The sequence below is a fragment of the Cavia porcellus genome, unplaced genomic scaffold (assembly GCF_034190915.1).
Source record: "Cavia porcellus strain 051 isolate PalLab524CR breed Dunkin Hartley unplaced genomic scaffold, mCavPor4.1 scaffold_31, whole genome shotgun sequence".
NCBI lineage: Eukaryota > Metazoa > Chordata > Mammalia > Rodentia > Caviidae > Cavia > Cavia porcellus.
Window position 1 is genome coordinate 2,146,148 of NW_026947514.1, and position 22,612 is coordinate 2,168,759.

At 56.2% G+C, this 22,612-nt stretch overlaps 1 protein-coding gene and 1 long non-coding RNA gene across 2 annotated transcripts in view; one reads left to right on the top strand and one right to left on the bottom strand.

Annotated features, from left to right (window-relative positions):
* Positions 1-2,037, bottom strand: part of Rcor1 (REST corepressor 1) — a 98,281-nt gene extending 96,244 nt beyond the window's left edge. The window contains exons 1-2 of the mRNA XM_063241101.1: positions 1,505-2,037; positions 1,353-1,412 (exon numbers count right to left, since the gene is read on the bottom strand). Coding sequence (XP_063097171.1) covers positions 1,353-1,412; positions 1,505-1,781 — 337 coding nt within the window. The 5' untranslated portion in view covers positions 1,782-2,037. The remainder of the gene's footprint in view (positions 1-1,352; positions 1,413-1,504) is intronic.
* Positions 2,038-2,282: 245 nt separating this feature from the next.
* Positions 2,283-4,951, top strand: LOC106026050 (uncharacterized). Its single transcript, XR_001199672.3, has 2 exons — positions 2,283-2,765; positions 3,093-4,951. It is a non-coding gene; the product is annotated as an uncharacterized LOC106026050 (long non-coding RNA).
* Positions 4,952-22,612: the final 17,661 nt, after the last annotated feature.

Here is a 22,612-nt window from a genome sequence, read left to right on the forward strand (position 1 = left end):
AACTGTAACCAAAAAACAGTATGCTTCCCCTGGCGGCCAACTCCGGAATGAAGGAGCCGCACGGAAGAGAAAGCCTGGCCTCCCGGTTCCATCCTGTCACTCACTAAAGAGAAGTGACGACCAAAAAGGGAAGGTGTGGGGGAAGGGGAAAGTAGCAAACATGGGCTTCACAGAAACACCAACCTGGGGGTGAGGCTCCGAAAATGCAAGAGACTCGGGCTAACAAACCCGAATTCAGAGGGCAAATCTGGGGAAAGTCCTTTATTTCTAGAGTGCCCTCGCGGGGGGGGGGGGGGGGGGCCTGTCAGAATGTTCACCTCTAAGTACACCCAGAGTTTAGTACTTAATAACAGCTTGAGAGCAATCTCTTTTTTTCGAGTACCAAATCCTTGCAATTTTCTGCTGCCTTGTTTCCTAGGAAAAGCATTTATTTTTTTCAAACAAACTAGTGATCTAACCTACTTAGAGAACCTCCAGTTTTAAAGCCCTCCAAGCAGGAGGACCTTTCACTCCATCTTCACAAGACTGTTATCCCTGAAACAAATCCCACGTCCTTTCAAACGTTTTCTATACCAACAACCTTTAAAGTCTAGTCTCACACAGAGAAAGGCTAGAATCTCATGTGTTAAAATCTGACGAATTCCTTTGTCTGACTGAATTTTTTTTTTTTTTTTTCTTGTACCACTTTAAATTTGCTTCCACACAGAACAGCAGCGACAAGGGAAGTACATGCTCCATTCCGGGTACAGGCTTTCTGGGAGGTGGAAATCACTGGTTAGCCAAAGCTTCTGACGGTTCTATTCTTTCTCGACCTCTACCTCACCCCACCCTAACCCCAAAAAAAGAAGAGAGAAAAAAAGAAAATGATAAAGGAAATGCACACACATTTACATATAGGTCCTAAAAATCATACCGCGAGCCTCTCCTGCCTAGCCAGATGCCCTCTGATTTTGGGGGTCGTTATACCACTGGTCCCCAGGATGGTAGGAGTCCAGGGAATAGCGCCGGGACCCGAGCCTGGGGTCTCTATCCTCCTTCGTCCGGACCTGCCAAGACTCCGATCGTGGGCACTGCCACCCCCGGGCCGGCCCCCACCTGGGGGCGCACCTCACCTGGACGCGAGCACCCCCAGGTGCGGCCGCCTCCGGGACTGGGGCGCGGGGGAGGGGAGTGGGAAAGGTGCCGAGGCACGGACTCGAAGGGGGCCCGCAGGGACCCTCGAGCATGTAGAACACGCGCGTGTGAGCGCGGAGTCCCTTGATCGCCGCGTGCCCTGCGGACCCCCGGGCCGCTGCGCACAAAAACAAAGTTGTGCCGGGGTCCCGCGCCGCGGGCCAGCCGGCGCTACTCACCGGGGTCGAAGTCGGGCACCGACGCCTGGTACTGGGGTCCGACCCGCATGCCGCCGCCACCTGCGAGGAACGAGACGAGGTCAGCGGGGCCAGGCCGGGCCGGGCCGGGCCGGGCCGGGTCGGGTTGGGGCCAGGACCGGGGCCGCACCTACCGTGCTCCTCGTCGCTCGACGAGCCCGAGCTGCCTTCCTCCCAGGAGTTGCTGCCACTGTTGCCATTGGGCGCCGCCGCGGCCGCCGCCAAACTTTTATTCTGACCATTATTGGGAGCGGCGGTGGCCGCGGCGGCCGAGGCGACGGCGGCCGAGGAGGCGGCGGCGGCCGAGGCAGCGGCTGAGGCGGAGGCGGCCGAGGAGGCGGAGGCGGCCGCGGTGTTCCTCCCGCGCCGCTTCCCCGACACCTCGGGGCCCTTCTCCACCATGGCCGGCATCGGCGGGGCCCGGGGCCGGGCCAAGGCGGCGGGGACCCCGGCTCACGAGGACCGGGCGCCGGGCGAGGGCAGGGGACGCGGCGGGTGCGGGGACGGAGAGCGCGGACGCCCACTGGCGTATTCGAGGCCACGGGAGGCCCGGGCAGGCGGAGCGAGGAGCCGCCTCAAGCCCTCAGCGCCGAACCGAGAGCAACTTAAGCTCTCATCACCGCCCGCACTTCGCTGGCTCTAACTACTCCGGGACCCGCGGGCGGGGGGGGCGGGGCCTGAGCGGCGAGGGGCGGGCCTCGCGCAGCCTAACATGGCGGGCTTAGGCCCCTCCCTCTCGCGCTTCCATTGGTTCTCGTGGGATTTGGACGGCGAACGGCGACGGGGTTGGCTGCGGCGCCTGTCCGTCAGCGGGGACCGGGGCGGGGAGCGCGGGAAGGGGGAGGCCCCGCGCTTCCGTTGGTCGGGTTGGGTTGACGCGTATCGCCCACCGTACGTGGTTTGAGGTTTGTGATCGCTCTACGCCCCATGATCCATCTCTCGAGGCGACGGCGAGGACTTCGCCGCCCTCTCGCCCCTCCCCCGAGCCCCCTGCCTGCCCGCCCGCGCGCATGCCCCGCGGCCCCAGCCCCAGGCCCCCCGAGGCACCCCGCGGGGCGTCCCGTGGGCGTCCCGCCCCGCGCGCCGGGTGCGCTACGCGAGAGCGAGTGCCGGCGAGGTCGGGACTACTTTCCCGCGCGCGGAGGATTACATCCCCTTTGAATGGGCTCGATACAAAGAGGGGAAACTAATTGGAGAAACTAATTGCGCCCCCGCCTTTCCCAAGAGACTAAGGCGTGCGCGGGGCCGGGGAGCCGCGGGGACGGGGCGCCAGGAGGCCGGATCCCGGGAAAGCAGGGCTGTTGAGCTCGTTGGGGGGAGGGGGTCTCCGGAGGTCCCGAGGAACTGCGGGGAGCAAGAGGCAGGGGCCGCCTGTCGCGAGCTGGGTGGATCCAGGTGCGCGAGGATGGGGGCTGAGTACGGGCAACCCCGTCCTGGGGACCCTGCCCACAACTGCCGGCGGGGGAGGGAGGCAGGGCGGGGCCCCACCCCTAGGCCGGCCCCATGGGAAATCGTTTTTTCTTTCATTTTTCTTCTTTCCTCTCCTCTCTCCACCCCCTGTGGATGGCTGATTTTTCGTTCAGGTTATTTCAAACCTGAGCTTCATATGAGGACAGTTTACACTTGTTCAGGCTATAAATAGCTGTAGAGAGAAATTGGGAGTTTATAGTTCTAAAGTCTGAGTAAATAGCCAGGTTTTCTCTTCCACGTTTTTTTCTGCAGCACAAAACCGTCATAATTAACTTCACTAAATGACCTCCACGCTTCTGCTTCAGTCTAAGCTTGAACAAGGCCGAGAAGAGGAGCCCTGCCCCCACCAACCTCAGGGGTTCTCCCAGACTTCCCTTCAAAGGGTGCTCCATCCTACAGACTCCAGCCGCTGAAGCTATGCGCCCCTTGACAACGCTGCCCGCCAGCCGCCTTGGCAGCACCCAAGGGTGGGAGCCAGGAAGGGGGCCACTGACTCAGGGATGGGGAGCCCCGCCCCACTCGTTCCTGTCACCAAGATCTACCCCAGACAGGAGAGATGGACCTATGAGAGCAGGAACAGGCAGGCCCATCACCGCCAACACACACACACACACAGTACCCAGAGCTGGAGCTCAAGGCCGCTTCCTGCTGGGTTGTAACTGTGTGTGCCTCATTGGACTAAATGACCTGCCGCCCGTCCTTCTTTCCTCTTCCCTTCCTTCCTTTCCTTCTTCTCCTTCCTTCCTTCCCTCCTCCCAATGATGATGAATTTTATTCCTGAATCCCCAAAGCCCGGCCTTTTTCATTTCTTTGAACAAATGCACACCTAACAGGCAACACACCTAACCGCTCCAGTTAGAACTCAGTGACATGTACATTTCCCGTTAGCCTGTGAACTTTCAGCAGCATCCCCCATAAAATGCAGGAAGTGTCTCCCACTTCCGGATCCCACGGACTTTTGTAGAGCACACCTCTCCAGCCCTCCCTGTCTGTCACTGAGAAGGGAGCCTGAAAGAAGCCCTTTTTCCCATTGCTGGGGTGGGTGTCCACACACAGCCCTTTGTGTGTCGTTTTTGTGCTGAGACAGGTTGTAAGTTGCCCGGTCCTGCCCCAAACTCACAGTCCTGCCGTGGCATTCCCCAGTAGCTGTGAGAACAGCAGTTGCCGTACCCATACCCCAACTACACATGACTCACTGAGCAGATGTAAACTGGCGCTGGCACCCAGGCTGCCTGCAGCCTGCCCAGCTTTCCGTCTTCTCTCCTTGCTCCCGTTGTGGCCCCTCACCCCGTCCCCAGCTTGTGACCACCTCTCATTTCGCTCTCTTCCCTGCTTGACACAAATCCTGGCCTGGCATCCACTCTCCCTTCACCCTGCACCCTGGCACAGAGCCCCGCCGCCTTCATGCATTATCAGCTGCCTGGGATGACCCTGGGTCAGGGTTTCCCCTCCTGCTGCTCAGAGACCCATCTGCACCTGCCTCTCCCTCCAAGACTCCTCACCTCTGTTCTTGCTGGGGTCACATGGCCTGCGGCCAGGCCAGGCCATGTGTCCCGGTGCCACCAAGCCCCTCAGCAGCACCTGAGTAGGCCACCAGCAACTCCCTCCCTCCCTGGATGCCAAGACCCTGTCCAGTCCTGTCCCTCTGCTCACCCTGGACTCCTTCACTGTCTCCACCCCTCCTTCCACCCTATGGTTTCTGGGTTCCCGCTCACTCGGCCTTTACTGCTTCTCTGTGCCCAGAGCATAGGTGATGCTCAATAGATAGTTGTTAAGGGGGCTGGAGATTTAGCTCAGAGGCATAAGTGCCTGCGTTGCAAGCAGGCAGTCGTGAATTCGATCCCCGGTAACGATAAAAAGGAAAAAGACCAAAAAAAGAATAGTTAAGGTAGGTATACTACTGATTTCTCTGGGTTCACTGAAGAGAAAGATTTGTGCCAATATTGTTAAGCCAGTTGAATGCAGATGTCTTGTGCTCGGGGTGAGTGGTTTGGGATGACAGTGTGCAGCATATGTACCATTGTTGCCCCCAATTGTCTGTTTGGAAATTTTTAGGGGTTTTTTGGCTCTTTTGTTTTCTCCTTGAAATAAAATGGATTTGGGAAAAAAGACAGATAGTTTTTGAGTGAGGAATGGTAGGACGGATAGGCAGATGGACAGAGATAGGTGGGCGGGTGGGTGGATGGATAAAGGGATGGGTGGGTGGACTGGAGGGTAACAGGAAACAGAGGCTGCTGCAGGTGCTCAGGAGGAGCCTCTGGGACACGGTCCCTGGAACAAATAAGGTGCAACAACTGAGACACAGAACATGCTCTGTGGGGAGGGTGTATGGCTTCACTGCCAGTGCCCGCCCTGAAATATCCAGCCCCTTCTGGGGGCCACTCCAGCGGTCCTGGCTGCTGACCAGCACAGGAGTGGGTCAGCCCTGAGCAGGCAACTCCGCCAGGCCTGTCAAAGCCCTTTGGAGAACTCAGGAAAGCCCCCTCCCTTTCTGAATTTAAGAGCTAGGAGAGCTGGTGCCCCAGAGCAGGGACAGCCTGTCTGGTGGGAGGCCTCTCCAGCCCTGCCTGCCTCCAGGAGGAGCAGGGAGGAGGTCTGCTGGGAAGCAGAAGGGGGCCGGGCCTGGAGTCCTGCCCTCCCTGCTGCTGCTTTGAGTTTCTGGAATACTGCAGGGTCCTGGGCCACACCCAGGGCTACAACCAGAGAGGCATATAGGGGACAGGGGCTCGCCCGCCAGAGAATCCTCACAGGCCCAGAAATGTCTAGGAGCTTGAGGCCTTTAAACCCCAGGTGCTCGACTGCCAGTCTGCGTCCCAGCCTTTTAAAAAATTATTTGTTCACTTACTTACTTACAGCAGTACTGGATTCTGAACCCAGGGCTTGACATTTGGTACATCCCCAGCACCCTCCCTTTTTTCTTTCTGAGGTTAGGAGACTTACTGGAAATAAGAAGGAAAAAAAGGCTCCTAAAGTTTTTGTAAATAAGGAGGGGAAGAAGGGCTGAAGGGAGGCTAGGGGAAGGGAAAAAATAAAGAATCAGATGTAGCATGCACAAGTACAAATTCCCTGTGAATGTGATCGTGTGTATATCTAAAATGTACCAGTAAAGCTGGGCGTGCTGGCACACAGCGGTAATCTCAGCACTTAGGAGACTAAGGCAGGAGGATTGCTGTGAGTTCAAGGATAGCCTGGGCTATATAGTGAGTTTAAAGCCAGCCTGAATTACAGAGTAAGACCCTGTCTCTAAAAACAAGAACAAAACAGCAACAAAAAAGTACCAATAAATTTAATAAAAATATTTATTGTACCAATATATATAAATATTGTACCAATATATATAAATTCATATATAAAGATCAAAAACTACTACAAATACACTGTCAATATACTTGAGGTATGATGCACTATTTCTATACTTTTTTTTTTTTTTTTTTGTCTTTTTTGACAGGGTCTCGCTATGCAGTTCAGGCTGGCTTGAGCTCACTTTGTAGCCCAATTTGGTCTCACATTTGCAGCAGTTCTCTTTGTCTCAGCCTCCAGAGTGCTGGGATTACAGGAGTGTGCCACTATACCCAGTTTCCACATGTTTTAATAAAATATACTACATAAAAAAATAAAAATTTTAGCCAGGCATGGTGGTGCCCACCTGTAATCCCAGCACTTGGGAGGCTGAGGCAGGCAGATTATTGCAAATTCAAGACCAGCCTGGGCCACAAAGTGAGCTCAAGGCTGGCCTGAACTGCATAGTGAAACCGTGTCTCAAAAAGACCAAAAAAAAGGGCTCCTGGTTTGTCCAGGGTGGGAATCCAAAAGGTGGAATTTCCACGTGACCCCTTGGTCCAGAACTTTTTATGGATAAGCAGAGCACAGGAAGTTCTTGATTGCTTAGTGGTCTCCTATCACAGGCAGCCCTGTGGGTTTAAAATGACCGTTTGGAACAAAGGGTCTCTAACCCAAGTGTTCAGCATGTAGCCCTTTTTGTGAGAGGGCCTGGTGTAAATTGCTAAATTGCCCATGCAAGGCTCAAACTTGCCATCCTCCTGCCTCAGCCACTGCACCATGACCACGTAGCTGGGATTACAGATGTGCATACCACAGTAGTGTCTCTGCGGGGCACTGCTTCTGCTCTTAGTATCGAAACAGCCCTTTTAACAATCCCACAGTTAAGGACAAGTACAACAGGGTCTCAGCATGTGTTTAAGAAAACCAAGGCACCCAGAGGCGGCCTCGCCTGCCTGGAGTCCCAGACTCTGAGAGGAGCAGGGTGTATCCCGCCGCAGCCCCAAGGGGCCTGCTCCATCCTGAACCACTCCCAGGAGTGTCTGGGATGTGAGAGGCAAGGGTACACACAAAGGTCCTGTCTGCTTCTAAGCATATGATGTGAGCAGTCTGTGTTAGTCCCATGATGATGATGATGGTGACTTTATATAGCTTGTCAGGAAATTCACAGAGCCAAGCAGGGTGGTACAGGTCCACAATCCCAGCACACAGGGAGACTGACGCAGGAGATCCCAAACTCCATCCCATCCTGAGCACCTCAGCAGCTTAATGAAACATGTCCCAGAGATAAAATAAAATGAAATATAAATTTAAAAAGCCTAAAAAAAAAAAAAAAAAAGCCTGAGGGCCAGGGATTTAGCTCAGTGGCATAAGCGCCTGCCTTGCAAGTGTGTGGTCATGAGTTTAATTCCGGGTACAAAAAACACCTGGGGTTGTACCTGTGAGGACCTGGGTTCAATCCTCAGTACACCTCCCCACACCTGAAAACAGAAAATTCTTCTTGGGAAGGAATACCTTCTCCAGGACAGAGGGACGGGGAGGGAGCCAGAGGCTGGGAGCCCTGAGGTCAACGTGGGGAGGGACAAACTTCTGAAGAAGCTTTAAACACTGAGACTTCAACAGAACCATGGATCCCAGGAGTCCTTAAAGTGGGGTTTGGGGTGGAATTCAGGGGACCGTGAACCTGGAAGGAGCTCTCTTCAGATTATCCCTCAACTGAAACCTGGCGTCTTCCTCGGGAGTGTAGGTGGTACCCCACAGCCTGCGGCCCTGTCCCCTGCCGTGCTGTCCCCTGACCCCCTCACGGTGCAGGTGGAGACATCATCAGGTAGCCTGCGTGGCTCCAAACCCCAGCGCCTGCCTGTCACTCAGCATGGCAGCAACTCAGCAGGTAGATGGTGTTGCAGAGCTGGCTACACTCTTAGAGGAAAACCTCAGCATGAGTCTCCGTGTGCGACCTGGGGTCAGCCAAAGTCCTACGTGCCCAGAGCATGAAAATAACAACGAGAAGGTACATTAGACTTGATGACAACTCCAACTTGGGCTGTCCATTTGGGACCCCAGCTGTCTCTCAGGAGCTATTTCCATTCCCCTTTTTAGTCCCTGTTCTTTTCCTCCAGTAAATTTTCCTGCTCTTACAAGAGAAAGGGAGAGAGAGAGACAGAGAGAGAGAAAGAGGACAAACAAGCAAGCAAGCTGGCTTGAGCTTGGGGACACTGTTGACTCTCTCCCCCAGCACACACAGTTGCATTGGGAAAACTAAAACTAAAGCTCGTCCTATAAATGATGCCATCAGGAAACTAAAAAGAGCCGGTCTTGTGGCACGCACCCCTAATCTCGGCACTCTGGGAGGCTGAGGCAGGAGGACTGCAAGTTAATGACTTAGCAAGATCCTACCCAAAATATTAATTAAAAAAGCTGGAGATTTAACTCTGGAATACGCTGGGTTCAGTCCTCAACACTGGAAATGGGAAAGAGGGAGGGAGGAAAGGAAAATGGGAGACATTATTCACAGTGTGTCTGGTCAGGGACTTTAAAAATGTTATAAGATTTCTCATAGCTTAATAACAAGAAGTAAGGACCAGGCATGGTGGTGCATGCCTGCAAGCCCGGCACTCAAGAGGCTGAGGCAGGAGGATTGCCATGAATTCAAGGCCAGCCTGGGCTACAGGGTGAACTATACAACCAGACCCTGTCTCAAAGCGAACAAAAAGAAAAATAAGAAACTACAATGAAAAATTAAAGAGCAACAACAAAAAAAGTGTTGTTTCCTGCCCAGGGGTTTGGGGGAGAGGAGTTAGCACTGACATGTGAACCCAGGACCTTTACACTGAGCTACATCGCAGTCCTTAGTTACTGCTTATTTCAAGACAGAGTCTTGTGAAGTCACTAAGTTCCCCAGGCTGGGCTCAAACTTGCAGTGCTCCTGCCTCAGCCTCCCAGAGTGCAGGATTACAAGTGTCCACCACCATGTTTGGCTAAAAGAAAAAGAAAAATGTGTGCGTGTGCGTGCGTGCGTGCGTGCGTGCGTGCATGTGTGTGTGTGTGTGTGTGTGTGTGTGTGTGTTAAATAACATAACTACAGCGAGTGCTGACTTCATGATGCCAGGAGCACTGTTACCAGGCAGACAATGAGCAGAGAGCCTCGCAAGGACGTGCAGAACTCGGGAGGTGCCTGGTGGACAGGGGCAGGGCCCATGGTCCCTGCAGCTCAGAGCAGCAGCTGACCGGAAACTCCCTCCCAATCAGATGCCTCTGGAGCTGGAATCGCCCACATACAAGGGAGATATCGTGTCCGGGGAGGTGACATCAGTCTCTTTCTCAGCCTCTGCATAGCCCACACCCGGCGTCCAGCAGCTGGCCCACAGTTGGACAGACGGGAGCACACTTAGACCCCAGACAGGGGTCCTCTCGGGATGGGGAGAGGACACTTTGCTGCACACTTTGTGGGGACAACCCCCAACCATGGCGCTGCCCAGGGCATGTCTCTTACACAGCACTGACCACACAGCAAACGTTCAGCACAGGGGCTGTGTGGACAGAGAGGAGATCGGGTGAGCAGGAGCCCAGGAGTCCGAATGAGGTCTGCCCGCTGAGGGGACCCCAACTCGGCTGGCGCTGTGACCCCCGCTGCCGAGTGCCGCAAGGTCCCCGTGGATCACGGTGGGGGTTGCACAGCTCTGGCACCCCAGGAGGACAGGGAACTGACTGCTCTGAATGCTTTTTTTTTTTTTTTTTTTTTTTTTTTTTTGAGGGCCTGAGAGTTGAACCAGGCATTTGCACTGAGCTCTGTCGCCAGCCCCTCTTTAGTTTTTTATCTTGAGATACTAAGTCACTAAGCTACTTGGTCTAGACTCAGATTTGTGACCCTCCTGCCTCGGCCTCCCACACCACAGGCCTGAGCCATCACGCCTGCTGCAGCTGCACACTGGCCGGCGAGCGCTGTACCTCAGGGCTGCTTCGAAGTGAGCCGATGCGCAGAGGGCGTGGAAGAAGGCGCCTGCGGGGTGGCGTCCTCCGCGGCTCTTTCCTCGAATCCCTCACTGGCCCAGGGAGGAGAGGGTGCCCTGCCAGGGCACCTCGCGGTGCCAGGCCTGTTCTTTCCACCACACACGGTGACACCCGCGGCTGTCCTCGCCCCACCGTGCCTCCCGCTCTGCGAGGCCCCCGTGTCACGCATCCCGGCCCTGGTGGAGCCCTGCGGGTGCGCCTGTCCGTGGGCAGGAGACTCGGGGACCCCAGGCTGACTCCCCCAGGGACCCTGAGCGGGAAGGAGAGCGGCCAGTCCTCGGTCCCAGGGCCACCAGGGTTCCCTCGAGGGCCTCTGCTTCCCCTTTACCTTTTTCTGCCCCCTCCCTTCATTGGTGATTAAACCCGGGGCCTCCGGACTGAGCTGGCGCCCAAGCCGTTATGATTTATTTGATACATTGATAAACTGCTCAGGATGGCTGGGCTTGTGACTCCCCTGCCTCAGCCTCCAAAACTGCAGGGATTAAGCCTGGCAAAGCTTCCCCTTCCTTGCAGAGGCCCTGGGGGTGCTGCCCCCACTGTCCAGGTCCTGGACCTCTCTGTTAATCCTACTCAGTTTAGTTCCAGGCTGCCCTCCACAGGAGCCCCCCTACCCTGCCCGCCCTGCATCCTCCTCCCCACCCCAGTATCACCAAGTCTTCTGCCCCTGAGGCCCAGCACCCTCCCCAGAAACACAGGGGCTCCTTGGGCCAGTCACTGCTGGCTGCGGCTCCCTGGGCCCCACTGGGTCTGCGGGTGAAGTGCAGGGAGCTGAGGCCCAAAGCCCCTCTTCCGTCTCTGCCCAAGACTTTTCCTTGCGGGGCTCTGCAGGCCGAGGTGCTGGGCCTTGTGAGCCAGGGAGGCCTTGGCCTGCCCCGCATGCTGCCAGGAGGCTGGGATCCTGGGAGCCTCCTGCCCTTGCAGCACCCAAGTGGAAATGAGGGGGTGGAGGCAACCGGAGCGGGCAGCCCCCAAGCCTGAGAGCCAAAAGTCACACGCCAGGACACTGCTTCCAAGGGTCTGGGCCCCACAGCTATGGTCCTGGAGACAACAGCACCCTCCCGGCATCAGATGCATCCTCCTGACAGCCCACGGAGGGGAAGGCCCCATCTACGGCCATCTACGGCTGGTGTCTCCGAGCCTGTCACAGAAGAAGGGATGAGGGCCAGACAAGTGGTGCAGTAATCCCAGCACTGTGAGAGGCTGGGGGGGGGGGGGGGATTGAAAGGTCGGGTTCAGTCCGGATAACTTAGCAACTTAGACTTGGTCTAAAACTTTAAAAGTTTTGTTTTTGTTTTTGTTTTTGTTTTTTTGGTACCAGGAATCTAACTCACAACCTTGCACTTGTCAGGCAAGCGCTTATGCCACTGAGCTAAATCCCTGGTCCTCAAAAGTTTTTAAAAAGGGCCGGGGATGTGACCAGTCCCTGAGTCCAGTCCCCAGGACCACCTAAGTGAATAAATAAATAAATAAATAAATAAATAAATAAATAAATATTTTTTTAAAGCTGAAAAGCCCAGGCATGAGAACAGGGGAGCAAAACACAAACGGCCTCTACACAGGCGAACCCCAAGAACATGGAGCCCAGTGCCGGGTCAGCCCAAATAGCCACAGGCCGAGATTCTGGTTCCAGTTCTGTGTGCCACACATCCTCGGAGAACAGACCACAGGCTGCCAGGCACTAGAGGATGTGCTGGCAGCTCCAGGTCCCGAGGAGGTGGGCCAAGGTGCCAACTCCCCTGGGGCCAGATGGCTTCTTTCTTCAGGGGACGCACTGCTTCACCTCAGGGTCCCTCCACTCTCAGCCCTGCTGTGCCTGCCTGGGCAGCCCTGACTCCTCCCCTGCATGGCTGCAGCCCTGACCCTGCCTCTGCCCTGAGCCCTGGGCTCCAAGAGAACAGGGTTAAAGCAGAAAGCAGTCCACAGTCTGCTCTAAACCCATCACCTTCTGAATAAGCTCCAAGGTTTCTCATGAGGCTGTGAAGCCTCAGGCTGAACCTCTCCTCTCACGTCTCCACCTGCCTCCTTCTCTGCTGGCCTCTCACTGAGCTGCAGTTGCTTTGAGCAACCCTGCCCCAGGCCCTTTGCACCTGCTGTGCCCCCATGCCAGGAATGGGCCTCCCTCCAGGACCTTGTCTCATTCTCCAGGGCCAATGAGCCTGGCACCCAGCAGCCTTCAGCTCTCTCAGACAGATGTACAACCTCTGGGGCCAAGGCAAGACCTCAGTGCCACATCCTGTGAGCAGAAGCCGGCCCTGTACCCATGTGTTCTCACTCTGGGAAACAGGAAAGGGGAACCTCCACCTGGGCTCATCCTGGACCTTTAGCTTCTCCACTTTCATTGTTGCTGTTGTTTGTTTGTTTTTGTTCTTTGGTTTTTAAGCCAGGGTCTGGCTACATAGCCAAGGCTGGCCTCGACTTGCAGCAATCCTCCTGCCTCAGCCTCAGCCTCCCAAAGTGCTGGAATTACAGGTGTGCACTGCCACACCGATCCCTGTTTTTTGTTTTCATTCATTGGTGTTTGAGCCCAGGCCTTGAACTCACTGTGTAGCTCAGGTTGGCCTTACACTCCCAGCGATCCGTGGTCTGGGTCTCCCTCTGGGCACTCTGGTCCAAGGCTGAGCTGCACCAGCTCTGAGGCTTCCTACCCTGAGACAGCACCGGTCCTCTCGGCCTGTGTGGGTGGCGAGCCAGTTCCCTCTGTAACACCCTCACCACGTCTGCACACTCCCCGAAGCTCTGTCTCCTGGAGAACTGACATCAGTGCCTAGTGATACATCCCCAATAGCCACAGACAGGATGAGGGAGAAACAAACTCTCCTTCAGTAATGGCTGAGGACTTCGATATGTCCTTGGGGACACTAGTGGATAGAAACAGGAGATCTAAAAGAAGCAGGGAATAGAGAAGCCAACATAAGCCAACACGATTTCTGTTCTGTTTTCTTTTTTCTTTCTTTCTTTCTTTTTTTGAGATGGAGTCTCACTGTGTAGCCTAGGCTGGCCTCAAACTCATAGTGATCCTCCTGCCTCAGCTTCCAAGTGCTGAGACTACAGGTGTCTGTTACCATATCTGTCAACAAATGTGATCTTTTTTGTACAACCTTGTGCTTTCCAAGCAGACTGAGAAATCTCCCCAGCCCATAGCCAGGGTGATGTTCCACACATACAGGACCCCTGTAATCCCAGCACTTGCGAGGCTGAGGCTGTGCAGTAAGCTGAAGGCCAGCCTGCAGTACACAGGAGACCAGCTCCAAAGTGAATAGATAAATAATAAAGAAATAAAGTTCTTTTTTTTTTCTTTAAAAGAAAAAAAACCAAGACAAACAACTCAGTTTTTTAAATGGAGAAGCTACTCAGGAGGCTGAGGCAGGAAGACTGTGAATTTGAGGGTTAGGGTTAATAAGGCCCTATCTCAAAATCAAAGGCTGGGAATGCAAGGTCTTGGGTTCAGTCCCCCGTACTCTTATCAATAGGTGAATATTTTAAGAGGGCTGGGGATGCAGCTCAGTGCCAAGGTGCCTGCCTAGCGTCATGAATGCTATAATTCCTGGATTCAACCCCCACTACTGCACAACAAAACAAAAACCAGGAAAAATACCTCCCTGGGGGCCTCGCCAGGGCTGTACAGGTGTCACGAGCTGAGATGATTCTCCGAATCATGTTCAGCTCACTGCGCAGTCCAGGCTGCTCAGGACTCACTGTGCAGCCCGGCTGGCCTCAAGCTCCCGGCCCTGTCCTCAGCCTCCAGGAGCTTCCTCTCTGCACGGTGCCCACCTGCCTGATCGTGGCCACACCCAGCCTGCCGGACCAAGGAAACTTGGAAGATTCAGGGATGCAGGCGTCAGCACAGCTGGAGTGCGGAGGGCCTAGAAACAGCTGTCATAGGAGGGCCCCAGGGCTGGAGGGCGAGTGGGGGCTACGACCCTGGCACCAGGCTCCTCTCCTGGAAACGCCACTCCAAGAGAGGAGCCAGGCTGCGCTGGGCCCTGTGACTGCCATCAGAGGCACCCACACACGCCCGACCTCTCTGGTCCCCTCCCACAGGCTACCCAGCATGCTGGCAGCCGCCCGCCTAAGGATGAGGGGCTCCCAAGGGGCTGGCACCCAGCCTTGCCCTGGGACCTCTTCTGCCTGGCATGGACCTAGCCAGATCTGGGGCCAGAGAAGGCCTAGCGCCTCCCTGCTGCAGTCTGGCCCCAGGGGCCCTGCCCGGCCAGCAAGGCCTCAGTCTCCCCACTGGTCCAGGGTGGGGGTCATCCGGCTCCAGCTGCAGCCCCGCCAAGAGTCCTGCTCCCATTTACCTCAGCTGGAGGAGGAGGAGTGGAAAGGAGAGCACAGCCAGGCCCCATGATCCAGGGGAAACTGAGGCCCAGACAGCAGGCAGGCCAGAGCCCCACTGTGACCTGTTCCCTGAATCTGGGATCACTGTACCCATGGCTGGTGGCACCCACCCACCCCTCCCTCAGGACCCGGCCTTCTCGGAGCTGGGACAGTACATGTCCAGGTGCCCTGGCTGCCATCAAAATGTCACCAATAGGACCATAGGGTGGGACGTGAGCAGAGGAGGGACCGGCCCGGCATGGCTGCAGGCACTGAGGGTATTAGGTATTAGGCAACCAGGTCACTCCAGAGTCGGGGCTGCCTGGGAGGAATCATCAACTGGAATAAGGGGCTCTCTTCAGGGTCTGGGGCCCCTTGGGCGAGTGTTCCTCAGAGCCTTAAAATGACACAGCGTCTGCAGAATTAAAAACAAACCCACCTTACCCTCCAACCCTCCAAGCCCTTGCAGTCCCAGGAGTCACCCTGTCTCTGGTATGAGCTCAGGTTACAGGCCTCGCTCCCTGGGGCATCTGTCCTGTGCAGGAGCCCTGCCCCCAGGGACCACATGGCTCTGCTCGCTGGGGACACTGCCACCTCGGGACCCCACTCCTCTCCCATCCTTCTCGCTGTTAATCAGTGTGTGTTTTTATCCAAGCAATGCAAAGTGAACCGCCTCCCTGGAGACAACCTCCCTGGGGACAGCCCTGCTGGACTCGAGCTTCTTGTCACCGATTCTAACTGCCACCTGTCAGCTCTCTCCTACAGAGGATGAGTTTAGCCAAGGCGTGGTGATACAGGCCCATGATCTCGCACCACTCTGGAGGCTGAGACAAGGGATCTCTGTGAGTGTGAGGCCAGCTTGGGCTACTCCTTGAGTCCAAGGCCAGCCTGGACTGCACGGCAAGTCCCTGTCTCCAGAAGTCAGCTCACAGTCAAAAACAGGGCTGGGGATGTAGCTCAGTGCGAGGGCTCTGGACCCAATCCCTGGGATGAAGCACAGGCGCACACAGGGCAAAGTAAAGAAGAGGGCCCTCGCCGTGGTCCTGTTCCCTGGCCGCCTCACTCTGGCCTCACACACCAGGCTGCTTAGGAAATGGCTCCCGCACACCCGCCTGCTGGAGTGCACTCCCTTTTGTGGCCCCTTTCCTGTGGGACCGGCCAGTGACTTGCTGTCACCAACAGAATACGACACAGCTATAGCTCAGCGGCACTGCACCCACTTGGCAAGGAAAAAGAATACAACCCAGTGCAGGGCTGCCTGTGACCTTGGACGTGAGGCTTCAGCGCCCACCTCGCCTGAGCCTCCTTCCTTACCAGCCTGGAAGAAGCTGCTGTAGCCAGGAGCAGTGGTGCACACCTCAATCCCAGCACCTGGGAAGCTGAGGCAGGAGAATTGCAGTGAGTCCACAGCCAGTTTGGGCTACTTAGGGAGTTCAAAGTCAGCCTGAAATACATAGCATGGTGCTTTTCCCATCACCTGAGGAGCCACAAGCAGCCTGTGGTGGGCATGAAAGCAAGGCCCTCTGTCACCTGAGGGAAGGGAGCTGTATTCTGGCAATGAGTGAGCTCAGCAGCAGCCCCATCCCAAGTCACATCAGTCTCAGCTTGAACTGAGGTCCCAGCAGCTTCCCGGGACCATAGCTACAGGTCCAGCCAGGCCATGCCCTCACTCCTGGTATGGGGATTACACGACAAGCACGGGGCTGTTTATTACGCAGCAGTTGCTGGCTAATAACCTGTCTCTTTGTGCCCATTGCTTAGTGCTTCCAGTGCCCCTACACTTTTGCCGCACCATTTCCTTCCCTCTGCCATCACCCCTCAACCAGTTTTGCTCCCCAAAACTTGCTTCCTGCAATAGTCCATGCTGGTTGTATTTGAGCCTGCCGCACAGCTACCACTGCCCTAGGTGTCCTTGCCTCTTTCTTTGGCCAGCTCCATTTTCGGGATCTTTTTTTTTTGTCAGCGTCTTCCCCGTGTATCTCAGGCTGGCCTCAAACTCAGGATCGTCTTGCCTCAACCTCCTCCTGTCTTTCTTTCCTTTGGTTTCCTCCTTCATTTTGCTGCAGTTCACCCTTCAGTAGCTTTCTGAGAAAAGGTGTGCAAGACACTGAATTTTTTAACCCTTGCTAGTCTAGAAAGGCTTCCGTCCCCCTCAGGCTAGAGGATGGCTGTGTAGAATTCCAAGCTGGAGATCCTTTCCCCACTGCTTCCCACACTCAGCGCCGCCCTCCCCGAGCCCACAGGCTTTCTGACCTCAGCTCTTATGACAGAGCTGCCTTTCCTCTCCTCTCGGGGTGCTAGGCGGTTGGCTTGCCTGTGGCCCCCGGGAACTTTGGGAGGCTGTGACAGGCCTAGCTGGGCCCTGTGCCCTGAGACTTGCATGCTCTGGCTCCCTCCTCCAGGGATTCTGGGGTGGGATGTGTTTCTGGGCTCACACTTACTCTTGATTTGCTTGTTGCTTTTTCTTCTCAGTTTTAACTTTCACTAACATGTTTGAAGTACACCAGGACTGTTCATGGGGAGCTGGCACACATCTGTGACACATTTTTATTTGATTTTATTTTTTGGTACCAGGAATCAAACTCAGGACCTTGTGTTTGCCAGCCAGGCACTCGGGCCACTGAGCTTAATCCTTGGCCCCCATAACACATTTTAATTCTTTTTTCATTCTCTTCCTTTCACCTGCTTCCTTCTCGAGGCCCCCTTATTTGAACAAAAGATCTCTATTTCCTACTATATATATCTACATATAGATAGATTTTTTTTTTTTTTGTCTTTTTCCTTTTTATCGGTACTGGGGATTGAACTCACAAGTGCCTGCTTACAAGGCAGGCGCTTATGCCGCTGAGCTAAATCCCCAGCCCCTGCATATAGATAGATTTTTTATTTTATTTTATTTTATTTTTATATAGATAGATTTTTTGAGACAGGGTCTCACTATGCAGTTCAGCCTGGCCTTGACCTCACTGTGCAGCCCATTTTGGCCTCAAACTCGCAGTGATCCTCCTGCCTCAGCCTCCCGGAGTGCTGGGATTACAGGCATGAGCCACTATACCTAATCCTATTATCTGTCTTTTATTTTGTTCTTGTTTATACTTCAGGTTTCTCACATACAGGAAATCATGCCATACTCGAGCCTAGGTGTGATTTATTTCACTTAATATTATACTTTCCTGTGATGCAAACTTACCCTTCTTTATGGCAGTGCAGTGCTCCAGTGTGTGTGAATTGTTCACCCATTCACCTGCCGATGACACAGGCTGCTTCCGAGGTTTAGCTCTGACAAGCTGTGCTGATGGGCGTGTGAACATCACTGTAACTCGAAGTCTTTAACTCTCAGGAACACGCCCAGATGGGGAAGAGCTGGGTGAAACAGGGCTTCAGGTCAGCGCTCTGAGGACTCTGTACACTCGTGCTGGTCTCCGTAGGGCTGCGGCAGCTCCCCGGCCCTTTCCTCCAACCTCCCCCAGCGTCGGTACTATTTCATCTCTTTCTGGAATGAGGCAGAATCTCAGGCGCTTGTTTCTTCCTTTCCTGGTTCCTATTTCCTTGTCCTTTGGGTCTCCTCGTTGTCTGTTGCCCTTTTTTTGTGTGTGTGTGTCTTTTTTCTTTTTTATGGGTACCGGGGATCGAACTCACAGTTGCCTGCTTGCAAGGCAGACGCTTATGCCACTGAGCTAAACCCCCAGCCCCTGTTGCCCTTTTTTTGACTCCATTTTTATTTTTATTTTTGAAACAGGGTCTCGCTATGTAATGCAAGCTGGCCTTGCACTCACCACGTAGTCCAGCCTGGCCTCAAACACAGTGATCCTCCTGCCTCAGCCTCCCGAGTACTGAGATTACACGAGTGTGGCTCCACGCCTGGCTGCATTTTGACTCCAACCTTTTGTACTCCGGCCACCATGGCTGCTGTTGTCCCTGAGGAATCGCTGCCTGTCCAAGGCACCTCTTCCCATCCAGCGCCCTTGCCCTCTGCTGCCGCGTCCCTCCCATCAGAGCCCTTCCTGCCCCCAGCCCCAGCCCGGTGGGGGTGGGCCATGGGAGCCCTGGTGGCGAGTGCTGGCTCTGGGTTGGAAGGGACAGGACGGCCTCGTTGCGGCGGGTGCGGGGTGAGCCCCTGGCTCTGCCTGGCCGGAGCGCTGTGCTGGCGCGGCTCCCTCTCAGTGACACTCAGGGGTGGCCGCAGGTGGCCCTGCCGGTGTGTCCTCTCACTTGGGGATCCAGAACAGCCTCGCTCTGTGTGGCACGTGGAAGGAAGGAAGCTGGAGGGTCGTGATGGAGGATCACGAAATGACTGGAGTTTTCACTCCAAGAGCAGCTTATCATTCTCCACCGTGGCCATCATTTGAGGCCCGGGACCCTGGGTCCCCGTGGTGGTGTTGCTGGGCCCCTGCACGGCTCCTTCTCCCCACCCTGGCCTGGGGCTCCCTCTGAGGTTCCTGGATGCCTGCCAGAGCATCTGGAAGGCCCGCGGGGCTGGGCCCGGTGGCTCTGGTGCCTTATCACAGCTGGCTTCTGCCCCTCTGCTCCAGGCGGGCCCTGGCCCCTGGAGAACCAGCATCTACCCCTGGGGGTAGGGGTGGGACAGACTGCTGTTGAAATGGCAATGGACAGTAGGGCCTGGCCGCAGTGTGGGAGGCCTCATAACAGATGACCTCAGGCCGCACAGCTGGAGACAGCCAGGTCCAGCCACGCAGACTGGGTCCCTTGCTGTGGGTGTTTCCAGGCTGTGATGTCACCCATCTGGTTCTCATCCGGGCCTGGGATGGGACCCTACTTCCCTGCTCCTTCCTGGTGGCAGAACTGGTTTCCAGGGGCCCCTCTCCCCACCAGTCCCCAGTCAGTGCTGGTGATGATGACGATGGCATTGTGGAGCCCCAGGTCACAGCCCATGCTGCTGGCTATGAGCGACACACAGGCCCATCCACTCCAAGAAGGGGCCGGCTCACCAAGGGCCACCTTGGCTGTCCACACACCCTCGTGCAACCTTCCCTGCCAAACCCTGACCTCTGTGGAGGTTGTCACCTCCTCTGGCCACTCCTTTTACTTCCTGACACTTCCAGAGGAAGCAGAGGCAACCTGAGTGCTGGCAGCCTCCCCGGTCCACAGGTACAGGTTTTGAGGCGCTTTGCCCTGGCCCATCCCTGCCTAGCCACCAAGCCCCAGAGCTAGGGGCCCTGGTGGTCTGGCGCACGGACCCGACAGGCAGCCAGCTCCACAGCCGTGTGGGGACCCACACGGCCCTTCCATCCATCCGGCCTCATCTGCCTTCCCTCTCTGCTGACACCTCTGGGCTCCTCCCCTGGAGCAGTCCCCCAGGCTGGCCTCAGACTCACACAGACCCTCCTGCCTCAGCCTCCCGAGTGGTGGAGGGAGCTATAGGCATGCAGCCTGGCCCCAAGCTTTACTTTCCAGGCTGGCAGGGCCTTGGGAACCTGCAGGGAGAGCAGAGCTGTGGTACAACGTCCACCCCAAAGCCTACTCTGCTCCTCAGCAGACGACAGGGGTCCAGGCTCTGAGTGGTTCTAAGTCTCCATGGGGGTCTCTATCCCCACCCCAGCTCTAAGAGCCCCAGCCCCCAGCCTGCACAGTCCCAGACTGCACCTTCCTTTGGTCTGGGGGATCAGATGCCCTTGTGGCCCCACCTTGCCCGCCCTGCCCCGCTGCAGCCAGAGCGAGTCCAGGCCTCGAAGGACAGCACAAACAGGCCCCAGGCTTCTCAGACAGCATCTGTGGGGCGCAGGAGGGAGCTCATGGGGCCGCCAGCTTCTTGTGAGGGCTCAGAGAGGAAAACGTGGAAAACCCCGTCCACACAGCCTAAAGACACCGGGTGTGGCTGAGGCCAGTGCAGGCCAGGCTGTGCCCGCTGAGCCAGGCACTGTGATTCCAGGCTGGCTGCTTCCCTACCTTGGGGCGAGATAGCCATGGCTGTGGCCATGGCCATGAGCATCCCTGTCCCCACCTCCTGCATCCCTGCCCTTGTCCTTGCCTCCGTCTCTGGACCCACAGGGGTCTAACGAGCTGGGCCAGGCTGGGGGAGTGGGCCTGGTCCCCTGGACACTGAGTGCTCATGAGGGTACCAGATCCCTTGGGTGGCCGGGGACAGTGGGGACAGCAGTCCAGCCCCAGGACATTTGGGCCCCAGGACCTTCAGGCCCAGTGTCTGTGCACAGGTAAGGAAACCGAGCTGAGGACAGGCCTTGCTCTGAGCCCAGGGCAATTCAGCAGTGAGTGAGACTTCCCCCACGGCCCCCAGGGCCCAGCAGGGACCCACCTGGCTGGCAAACAGGCACTCAATGATGTGGGATGTGGGTCCCATGCATAGGAGAACATACAGGAAGAGTCACACTGGGCTCTGTTGTATACTGCTCTGTGTAATCCCAGCCATCTGGGAGGCTGAGGCAGGAGGAAGCAAAGCTCAGGTTCAGATGCGCAATTCAGCCAGACGCTGTCTCCTGATTAAAAATAACAAGGGCTGGGGCATGGATCTGAAGGCCTAGGCCTTGCATGTGGTCAGGGGTCCCTCTCTGTGAGAGGGCCACCACCCCAGGGCTAAGGGGCTGCAGCAGCCAGTTCCCAAGGGGGGCGAGCCTGAGGGTGCTAGGCTCAGATCAGGTGGGCTCCAAGTCCCTGCTGGTCTCCTGGGTGGGGACACCCCCATCCCGTGCTCACTGACTGCACCCCAAGGCCAGGGATCTGTCGGTCCAGGTTTGGGTATTACCTGATCTCCTGGGACAGCAGTGCTTGGTGGCCTCCCAGGGCCACGCTCCCAGGCCACTGTCCTTTGAGGCACTGGTCTCTGTCGGGTGGGCTTGGACAGGCACTGCTTGCCCACAGGACAGCAGTGCTGCAGGGCTGGGGACCCAGCTGAGGTCTGTGGTGTGGATTTAGAAACTGAGGCCGGGACCTTGGTGGCTGGTTGATCACATGTGATGGGGACAGGGAGGTGGCACTGGGCACTGGCTGGAGAGGCCTAGCTGGGACAGCTGAGAGTGCCAGGTTGGCCCAGGGAGAAAGTGACTCCTTCGTTCCTGGACTGGGTGGGACTCTTGGCACCCTGCACATGTGCTCCTCACCTGCACCTCAGCAGCTCTGGGACCTGCCAATCCCAGGACTCGGGAGACTGGGGTGGGAGGGTCACAGGTGCAAGGGAGCTCAGGAAGACCAAGGCCCGGTCACCAGCGCAGTGGTCAGCACTTGCCCAGGGTTCCAGAGGGTCTGGGTTCACTCCCTAGTGTAAAGAAAGGACAGGAGAGAGAGGGGAGGGGGAGGGAAGAGGAAGGGAGGGAAAGGGGGAGTCTGGGTGTGGCACCAAGGCTGAGCAGGTGGTGCTGGCACTGAGCCCTGCTGGCCCCAGGCTGCAGGGCGGTGGCTCCCAGGATGGGACTCCCGAAGGGCGTGGGGCAGACAGGTCAGGCTGGCCGGCCCGGCACCACCTCAGGGCAGGACCCCTGGTGAGGCCTGGGCCTGCAAGGCCACATCCCGCACCACCCTGGGCAGGTCTGGGGCACCAGCTCCAGCAGGGCAGAAGCCGGGCCCGGAGAGAAACCTCTCCTGCACCCCTGCCAGACCTCAGCCCTCCAGGCCGCTGGGGCACAGGGCCAGAGTGGGGGCACAGGGCGCAGCAGTTGCCTAGCATAGTAAGGCCCTGGGTTCAATCGCAGCCCCACAAACACACAAAGCCAGAGACCAGCAGGAATCCACCCCCGGCTGAGCCCAGAAAGGGTTCACGGCCCCAGGGATGGGTGCCAGTCCCAGGCGTCCACCACCACTGTGACCACTGTGCAGAGCCCACAAGACTTTTAAGAATGAATGTTTTGGGGCTGGGGATTTAGCTCAGCAGCATAAGCGCCTGTCGTATAAGCAGGCAGTCATGAGTTCAATCCCTGGTACCTATAAAAAGGAAAAAGACAAAAAAAAAAAAAAAAGAATGAATGTTTTGCTTTCATCTAAAATCAGAAGAAAAATTGGATTTTACAGTGAAGAAACTTCCTAATGTGTAACATCAATATGTTTGCTTCTATGCCAAGGCATCACAGAATAAAACTGTGCTTTTCCTTTCCCATCAGGGACCTTGAATCTCATGCCCGCACATGCTAGGTGAGTTCTCTGCTACATCCCTGCCCCTTTCTATTCTCCGATGGGCCTCACTAAGTTGCCCGAGC